The sequence below is a fragment of the Stylophora pistillata genome, chromosome 14 (genome assembly GCF_964205215.1).
Source record: "Stylophora pistillata chromosome 14, jaStyPist1.2, whole genome shotgun sequence".
In the NCBI taxonomy this organism is placed as follows: Eukaryota; Metazoa; Cnidaria; class Anthozoa; order Scleractinia; family Pocilloporidae; genus Stylophora; species Stylophora pistillata.
The window spans coordinates 2,841,303-2,851,162 of NC_142532.1; the positions used below are offsets into that span (position 1 = coordinate 2,841,303).

Consider the following 9,860-nt stretch of genomic DNA (forward strand, 5'->3'; position numbering starts at 1 on the left):
TAAGGAAGCTACATGTGCAGTTTCTGCTCACTAGTAACTTACTGTAATCCCCGCTTTTAATTTTTTTCTTAAGCATCTCAGCGGGCCGGACTCTTAAATCCTCAAATCTGACAAGCTAATTGCCGGCTCGTAAACGGTCCAGCTTTTTACAATATGGACCATGGTCTGGATTTGTTTTCGCGCCATTCGGAAAAGAAGAAATCAGCTAAAAAAAAAGCCAAAGTTATTTACTGGTCTAGGTCAATCCACACGGGAAAAACTGTTCCCTTGGTCTTGAATACGGACTTGGGTCGTAGTCAATGCCTCGGCCATTGACCTCACTGAGTATTTTCCCATAAGGAACGACTTAGACCGGTAAATAACAAATATCTTCAGGATCATTAGGCATCTTAGTTCCTCATAGAAGTGTTCTATTTTGTTAGTTTCTCTTTCTAATTAGTTTCCGTCACCATGAAATTATGTTCATTTCCTTTGTCTAAACGCAGGCTACTAAAGCCCCGAGGCTTATCACCTTAATGACGGACCAGTTCGTCGCCGCTGTTAGTATTTATTTTTCTTTGCACAAAACTAGTTTTATCTAATATTTAAGCTGATAATTTGTGGTCTCCGTCACGTTCATAGCAATTTTACGCTCTGCAAGTTGCGACTCATGATCAACGCCTTCTCAGTCACTCTGCCCTTAAAGCTCAGTTATCGATCTTCAGTAGCTCTCACTACCAGACGTGACCAAAATGGAGTTTCTCCTTGCGATATCTATACACAAGAGAATATTCACTCAGTTTATAATCTCTTGCCATTACATACATTGAGGGTCCCCTATACTTTTTATGTGAAGCGTGATTATTTGATTTTTTTCTCGTGAAGCGTGATTGTTATTTTTTTCTCGTGAATCGTGATTTGACATTTTATTCGCGAATCGTGATTGAAGATAATAAGATCCTTTCATGTCCACGTAAACGAATATTTTTTTATTTACATGTAAACGTGACCCGTAAATTAAGAGGTGAATCAAACACGATTCCTGAACCATTTTGTTTTGCGTGATGAATTTCCGGCTATTTTATGGTTTTGAAAATGTACATGTTGTTGTCGAACGGCTGTGGTTAGGTTTTGACCAGGGTTTTGACAAGAGATGGACTTGATATGGATCAATAAAAGTCGTAAAACAGTCTACTTCTACTTCTTAATAAAGTAAGGCATAACGCCATCTTTTGTCGCGTAAAACTTGTCAAGACTAGAAAAAGTAAAAATATTAATTCAGCGTGATTGCCTCGATTTCCGCGTAAACGTGAAAGAGGCTTGATTATTATTAGTGATGCGTGGAAATGCCAAATATTTTTATGTGACTAAGTTTTACAAAGGGGTATAGGCTTACTATTGCGAACCCTCTACGTTGTTAAGCAAAAGGGTAGTGAGAAAAAAAGAGAGAAAAATCGACTGGGGGATATTTCTGACCCAACACTAGATTCATAGTACCAAAATTATAAGAAATGTGTAGCAGATAGTGCAGAGAATTGATATGAGCCTGGGAAGTGATAAGTCAAAACCATACCCAGACTCCGTGACTGCAGCCGGGCAGTTGTAAGATTTTTTGCCTCTGCAAGCTTCGCCGCAAGCTTACTATACCCCTAGGTTAAAATAACACGATGAAAGGAAAAGGTCTTCTGAAAGTGTTCTTTTTTCGTATATGAGGATTTCCCGTCAATGATTCATGGTCAAGAAATTAAACGAAATGGTTAAGTAGCCAACCCTTTAACTCCCATTAGTGACCAAGAGAGAATTTCTCCTTACGATATCAATACAATATAAAGCAGACAAGTGATGAGAATAGAGAAAAATGTCAATTTTGGGATCATAGTTGATCCAATGTCAAATTCTCCAAACTAACGTCATAAGAGTTGTATGGCAGACATTAAGGAGAATCTCTAACGAGATCTTGGGGGTGAAAGCACTATGAAGACGGTAGTCGACTTAGCGCTATATAAATGCTTGTTATTATAATCGGAGAGAAATCAACTGTCGAATGCTACATTCTAATCAAGCAGCACAGGGCGAAAACCGTAACCTGTGAGCCATGGAGCAAAAAAATAAATGTACATTAACTAATCCTAACTGAGCTTTTCCGTTGTGTATACGGTCCTCCTTCTAACGGGAACTCAAATTGCCACCTTGAAAGTCCGGGCAATATTCAGCGTGCCCGAGAGCACTACCCTCTGCATCTTTCGCAGTACGTCTGTGCTTCTACCTCCCACCAGCTCGCGCATCATGACATCCAGCTCCCGTGACCACCCCCCGAGGGCATCCATAATTATGTTATATTGCTTCACCTCGTAGCCTGGGAACTGCTGCCTTAGTTCCCAGCGAAGGGGTCCATACTTCAGTGTCTTCTCTTCATCCTTTCTTGTCCGGTTGTTAACCCACGGGCAGCTCATTTCCAGCGTCACAAATATTATTATTATTATTATTATTATTATATTATTATTATATTATTATTATTATTATTATTATTATTATTATTATCATTATCATTATTATTACTAAAGGGTTAATATCCAGTGGCAGATCTAGGGGAGGTGCACGGGGGGCCCACTCTCCCTAAAAAAAAATAAACGGAGAGGGAAAAATCCGGTAGGTGAACGCACACGAAAAGCCCCCCCTCCTTACCCCCCTTAGCTCAAGGCCGAGAATCGGTTGATATCGTTACTTTGCCAAAAACACCATTATATTCGTTTCGACAAAAACTCCTGGTTTAACTTCGATTCCCCGTTAAGATTTAGATGAATTTCCTGTGTTGAAAACGTGAGCCGTCACTAGGCATTTATAGATTATGCTAGCATAATTTTTGGCATAATTCGAGCAAACTAGCATAATTTCTGCTAAGTAACAATGCTAGCATAATTTGCGCATTTTGATAATTATCAGATCATTTTTAATGCCATTATTTGATAATTTTTTGTCTCTAGTCCCAAGCACTTGGTGACCTTAATCGATATTTAAAGTTTTAGTTAAACTAGTAGCATTTGTAGTTCACTGTGAAGCACTGAGCCTGGGTCTAACCTGAACCACATGTTTATTTGAAATTCATTGTGGATTTGTTGCGTTTCTTTACTGTAGACGAACGGCTTCTAGTTAAAAAATATATATTCTGGACTTATTTGCATTTTTTCAAAGAGCATAATTTAAAAAAACGGTGGCATAATTTGGAAAAAAGAGCATAATGTTAGCATAATTTGGCCAAAAAAAGGCGATGCTACTAGCATAATATGTCACTTTTACTAACATAATCTATAAATGCCTACCCGTCACCCAAGTCAATGGTTTGCTTTGCTACGATTCCTTTATCAGTCAGAAAGAAATTAGAGTTAAAAGAAACGCGATAAGTATACGAAAGGAAAAAGATTATAATTAAAACCCAAATCATTTAGGTAAATATTGAGGTGGAAGATATCAGTCGTGGACGTGAACACTCAATTTTTGCTAAATCTGTGACATAACTTAAATTGATGAAAGTATTTCCTGATATTCAGGTAAGAACGATCGGTAAAAATCTCAGTTTTCGACAGAAACACACACGAACACGATATAAACTTAAGACAAATTAGCTGATTAGTATGGCTGTATTTTAAAAGACGATACATTGACTGATATATATTAAGGCGCCAGTGAAAATCCACCAACCAAAATTATTATTAGTTCGACATCGTAAATATTGTTTTCACTCCAGTTCTTTCAATTACAAACTACTTTCACTTCTTTTTTTTTTCTTTTTTACTTCTGTCCTCGCATGATTAGCATTGTTCGAAACAACAATAGTATTTCTTTGGCTAAAATCTAGAGGTAGGGACCCTCACAAAAGCCATCTGCAATCCGCTTTACAATTCATTTTGTCTAGACAGTATAAATTAAAATCACAATTCGTCAAGGCAATCTGAAAGATGCGTGCGACACTGATTACACTTTAATTTTTGACAAATATATTTTCTGATTTGGAACCTTTCCCAGCTAATAATACTTATATTTGCCAGATCGCAACTGTATTTTAGCGCGATGGGCACATTATCGAAATAAAAAAACATCTGAGGGTATTGAACGAATAAGGTAGTATTTTAAATCTGGAGTGGATATCTGAACTGATCAATAAAACCGTGACCAAGTGAGGTCAAGTTCCCGGATGTCTTAAGAATCAATCCCATGGGTTGAATAGACAGTTTCAACACAAACACTCGGCTCTACCGGCTCGAGTTTCGGCTTCGTGAACTCCTTGCAAAGAGTAGGATACAGCTGTCTTAAGAGTGTACTCCACTGGACTGATTTGCGGTTAAAACTCGCAGAATTCCTCGACAACCATCGCAGAAATTCACCAGAAAGCATCGCGCTTAATCGTGAATTGTTTCGCAACGACAAATCGACATCAACACATCCAGATCTGCTCCCAGAGAATCAAACGCGTGTGATATAAAAGCCACGATCAATTGATATTTGAATGTTTTAAGCTGATATTGGTGCGGCGTCGAATTGCTCCCTTTCAAAAAATACCTCAAGAAACAGTAAATGTTTAAAATATCTCTGTAGCTCGGTTTTAAACTGAGTCCATCTGCAAACATGGCGAGTTCATTAGGTAAGGTTTGGACTGTAATAAGAAGTGTATCTTTTTTTGCCATTACATTGATTCAATTATCGCGTACTAATTGATTGAACACCATTGCTGTTGCTTTTGCTTTTTAAGGGCTGTTTTTGAATCAGGATGATTTGGACGAAGCGAACCGACTGTCCAAGAAAATCGATTATGCTCAGTTAGAAGACTATGAAAAGGATATGGTTCGGAATATTTTGGAGTACAACTGGGACTCTCAACACCAAATGGTGTCGAACCTGCTACACTTTCCTCGCATCATGCCTGAAGATAAGCGAGTCAAATGGATTTTAAAGGGATTAAAGGAAGAGAAACAGTCTTATTACGTTCTTGCGGCAGCTACCGGCGTTGCGGGTCTAAAGCTGCAAGGCAAAGATTCGGAAGAAATCGTGGAATTGCTGAAGAACATCTCGACGTCGCAGAACGGAATGGTGGCTCTTCGAGCGTTCATGTCTCTTGCCGATTATTTGAAACACCCGAAAGATACCTCCTTTGTAATGAAGTTTATGAAGAAATCCAAGTCAAACTTGAGGTACAATTCGCTGGACTGGCTGATAGAAAATGTCAAAGATCGAAAGGAGCTGTTGTCCTTGTTCGAGGATGAGTCCCTCCCGGAAGATGTCAGACTTGAAGCCGTGGAACGGGTCAACAATTCAACGGATAGTGAAGCGCAAGGTAAAGTGAAAACACCATTATTTTGTTTTCCTTTGGTATTTCACAACTTCTGTTCAAAATCGTGCGAATATCAGAACGTTTTGGATGATTAATTAAAGGATTTAGGCGAAGTGACCTGTAAGTAATGGACACTGGTCCCAGAAGTAGATCGCGTTGTGATTAACTCCGTTAAGCAACGCGAATAGATCCATTTCTTCGCTATGGGGCGTTTGAAATGGTATTACAAACATGCGCAAAATACACGATTTTTGTGCTTAACATCCCGCCAAGTTTATTTGCAAAATACTCAGCAAATGCGCTAAAAAGAGCCTTTCGGAAATAATTTTCTAACTGCGGCGAGTAGTTCATCCGCTGGCTTGGAGTCTTTGGAATTTCCAGCCAACAATAGAAAAATCAAACTCCTAATTATGAAAATTTATCCGGTTTTCATGAACGTTTCCGATGGGTTTGCAAGACTTTTTAGACGACTTGCTGCGATATAGACTGTTTTGGGGTTAAAAAGGGTACTTTGAGTCGCCAAATAGCCTCTCGAGTGGTCTGTTATGATGTCTTTCGTCAACAAAGAACGAGCAAGCGGAATTAAATGTCATAAATTGCCAGTTTGGGTAAGGTTTTTAGCGAGTGCATACAAAATATCAGAGGTCTCAATCACCGATTTTTCTTAGTTTTACCGACACGAGGTCGTTTTAGAAGTTTCTTTACATGCGGTCGAGGATTACCAAAATTTACATAAGCGCCCTTCATGTCGCGTGTAAACAATTTACTCAAATGAAAAAAATACACACACTGGTACTTTTGTTTTGACCTTTCTTCTTAAGAAGTACTCCAAAACAACGGCTGCCCAATATCTAAAGAACTATCATTTGAAATGTTTGGTTAAGTTCACGAAAAGCTTTTTCTAGTGTAGTTTAGCAATTTTTTGCTCTTCTTTGTATAATTTCATCGCTTGAATACCCTCTGTCTTGAATTATAATTACTTAGATTACCAAAAGCGCGTTTTTCTGAGGGATAATAAATTATTTCGGTAAACCGATAAATTGTTTATTTTGGCTTCAAACGGGAAAACCGATATCCCTTGGAGGTAATGTAGAAAGATGTTAGGAATAAAAGGCGCCAGAGAGAATAGGGGCATCGATAAACAAGAGCTCTTATTCCTCACTCAATAGACTCACTAATTTGCAACTAAAGAGAAGTACACGATAATTGGCCAGACAATATAGAGTTACTCTTGGCAATAAAGCAACTTCCGAATCGATCAAAGCGTGCTGACAGCAAGACTAACTTAAATGAAAGGTCGGTTTTTCCAATGACGACAAACGTGCACGCAGTGTGTTTTGCTAATTTGAACACAGGTGGTCTCCTGTTCTATACAAATTTGCTGTTTTATTTGTAAAATAGAAAACAGATGTCAATACTAACAAGCTATAATTTGTGTGGTCGCTTTTTAATTAGGCGTCCGTACGTCTGCAAAGTTCTTTATCGCTGATTGCCGGGTAATTTAATGACAAATCCGGAACAAAACAAGAAAAAAGTGGTTCGTTTTGAAGTTAACTCTGAGAAGCGTGAGAATTTGTTATAGATTTTGGAATTCAAGTTATAAGGTGTAAAGCTGAGGTTGAGTGTGTGTAAACAAACCAGATTTCACCCTGTTGAAGAGAGATCAGTATATTTTTTTTTGGAAACTTGAGCTTTTTCTTTTTTTTTTTTAACTAAAACAAAAGATCTTAGGAAACGATTAGCAAAAAGAAACTGAAAGAGGATTTAATTGGAGGTTTAAAGAATTGCAATAAAAATTAAAGGCAATTCGAGCCCTAACAAAATCAAGACATTATGTCGACTGAGTGTACAATCCAGAACGCTTTATGCACGAGTCATAGCAGAAAATTTGTCGAACTGAAACGGCAACGGTAGGGAATATCCATTTAGAGACAAAGTTAGGACCATGTAAAACTCTTAGCTCGCAAGAGGATTAGGATTAAGACAATTGACAGTCTTAATAATCTGTACAGAGTTCTACTCATGTGTAAACTGCATCTGATGAAATATCAAGATAAGAGGGTATTGTACTGTGGTTTTCATGATCGCATTGAAAAATTTCCCGTAATGAGGTACGAGAGAAACTTCACCAGCTAACAATTTAAAAATGGATGTTTGCTGGGATATCGCTAGGCAAAGAGCTTTTATTTTTGTCACAGCCGGCTCCATTCTGTGTTTGAGAACAACTACAAAGATCTGTGAGGATGCATTCAAATAAGTTGTTTTAGCTGTTTTTGTTTTTATTTATTTTACAGAATACCCTGCGAACAGAGGCCCTTTGATCTTCCTCGATTAGTCTCTTCCCGACTAATCTAGGAAGATCAAAGGGCCTCTGCCCGCAGGGTATTAACAGAATGACTCTAAACGTAGTTATGAGTTTAAATTACAAAAACCTCAACTTTTGGTGGCTCTAACGCAACCATCAGATTTTAGGAAAAACCAGAAGTAAACTTCAAGCCTTTAAATGCTGAGAAATGATTTTTAACGCGAAGCTTCAGTCATGAGGTCTACAAGGCTCACCAAAAAATATTCGCTTTCGGAGATTAAATTTATAGAGAAAAAGTAAATGAACCAAAAGATGAAACGATACTTACCATTCACTCGCACAGTTTCATATTCACAATGAGCCCTTGAACAATGTAGAGAGGAAGGGAAAGGAAATTCTCCAGCTATCAATGGCTTGATTATTTAAATGGTCTGCCATTGTGTATTTGAAGAAGTGTATCCCAAAGATCTTTGCAAACTATAGATGTGCAGAAGTCAGTCACGCGGCTGAGTTCACATTAGTAACTCATTAAACTCTGTTTTCAGATTGGGCAAATGAGGATCTCCACCATTTTACATTTGTGCCAAACCTGGCCGAGTTTGAAGCCATGAGGACAAAGGAGCAGACACTCTCGGAGCTTTTTTCCGAGCTAGACCTAGACAAAGATGGTTTGATCGGCGCAGAAGAGCTGAGAGATTTCTGTGAAGACATTGGTCAGGACATCACCTTGGAGGGAGCGGCTAAAGATATTGCACTGGTAGACGGGAATAAAGATGGAAAAATCGACAAAGACGAATGGATCGAACTTATGTTTCCAAAGTTTAATGTTCAATGAGAAATGTGAATTGCAATGTAATTTAGCAACTCGAAACTACAACTTCTCCTTGGTAGAAGTGACGATATGGTAGTATAAACAGTAGAACGCTACTAACCTTTGAAGAACTCACTCACTTCTCTTTGAAATGCAGATGGGGGAACGCTTTAGCTTTAGATAAGAATGGCCATTTGGCGATACAAAAGTGATAATAGTCCATTTTACAGTTGTGTGCTTGGTTGCCAAGCCTTTGAATGGGAGTGAGGCTAGGGGTGACCTTGTTATGATACAAACCTTGCTGCCTTTCAAACGTAAATAACTTTGTTATCATGCTAAGTAGATACAGGTCTCTATCACAACAAGGTCACCTTCAGCCTCACTCTGAATCAATGGCTTGGCAACTAAGTACACAACTGTAAAATGGCCTATTAAATACTGAGTTTAGAGCGTAGCTAGCCATTTAGGAACCCACGTCCTCCCCCGTGAAAAGCACATAAAAGACGCTCTCCAAGGTTCAGTCTTTACGTATACCCTTCGTTGGAGATGCAGCGTTTCTCGTTAAGCCGCTGTTTATCGAGCCTTATAGCTTTCCGGTGAGTATTTAATAAGGAGAGAAACGCTCTTCATCTCTTTCTTGGCACGTGGGTTAGGACTAATTACAGATAGCATTTTTCAATGGGAGAAGGGAGAGGAGATTTTTGTTTCTGATCTTTTTTACAGTTCTAAAGAGTAATCGACTCAATCGCAACGTTCAGGAATGGATGCGAGTGTGTCGAGTACACAGACAGTGGGGAAAGGCTGCGTAAGTTTGTTTGGAAGAAGAGGTTTCTCTAAGAAAGTTTTCCTAATGACATAAAAGAGTGTAAAAATGCGGGTGTACTATATAACCTTTTTTGTTTTTTTGAATGGCTATAAGTATAGTTAATAAAATGATTTCGAGTGCAATTTGGTGTTAATAGGTACGAGTAAATTTTTCAAAGACAACAACGGCGTAAAGATACCTCTTAAGATAGAATAAGAGAGATGGTAACTTTTTAGCTTGGTAAAGAGAGATGTTGTTCGTCTTGTCACGGGCGTGGGACGAAGAAAAAATACCCATTAGGGATTGAACCTCGCACCTTTGGATTGGGACTCCTTCTCTAATACCTCTACATTTATTGATTATGTGTCAAACCAAAAACAAAGTAATCAAAACGGTCAATCAGAGAGAAAATATCCCAAAACACTAATTGACTTTTTAGGTAATAAGAAGTAAATTGCCTGAAGCGCGGGAAGTCGCGATTGGTTTCGGTTTTTAATCTGGGCCTAGTTGTGTAAAGGGAGGATAACGCTGTCCAACGGATAAATCGCTATCCAGCGGATGAGGGACTGCAAAACGTGCTGCGCTATCCACCGGATAAACACTTCTCCAGTAGACAATGTTATTCAACCTTCGA

The 9,860-nt window shown here is 38.6% G+C and overlaps 1 protein-coding gene across 2 annotated transcripts; it reads left to right on the top strand.

Annotated features, from left to right (window-relative positions):
- Positions 1–3,349: 3,349 nt before the first annotated feature.
- On the top strand, positions 3,350–9,369 carry LOC111323358 (uncharacterized). Of its 2 annotated transcripts, none has more exons than XM_088744818.1 (3): positions 3,350–3,527; positions 4,727–5,308; positions 8,156–9,369. In XM_088744818.1, the coding sequence occupies exons 2-3, from the start codon at positions 4,816–4,818 to the stop codon at positions 8,443–8,445; spliced, it is 783 nt and encodes a 260-aa protein (XP_088600944.1). In that variant the 5' UTR covers positions 3,350–3,527; positions 4,727–4,815; the 3' UTR covers positions 8,446–9,369. The 2 variants fall into 2 exon arrangements, with proteins under 2 accessions (XP_088600944.1, XP_022782420.2); XM_022926685.2 differs by lacking the exon at positions 3,350–3,527 and adding an exon at positions 3,975–4,618.
- Positions 9,370–9,860: the final 491 nt, after the last annotated feature.

What these genes read in the sequence shown, in the direction of transcription:
- LOC111323358 (XM_022926685.2), top strand. An exon ending in AACGGATAGTGAAGCGCAAG is followed by an intron (nt 5,309 to 8,155) that starts GTAAAGTGAAAA and finishes CTCTGTTTTCAG; the next exon opens with ATTGGGCAAATGAGGATCTC.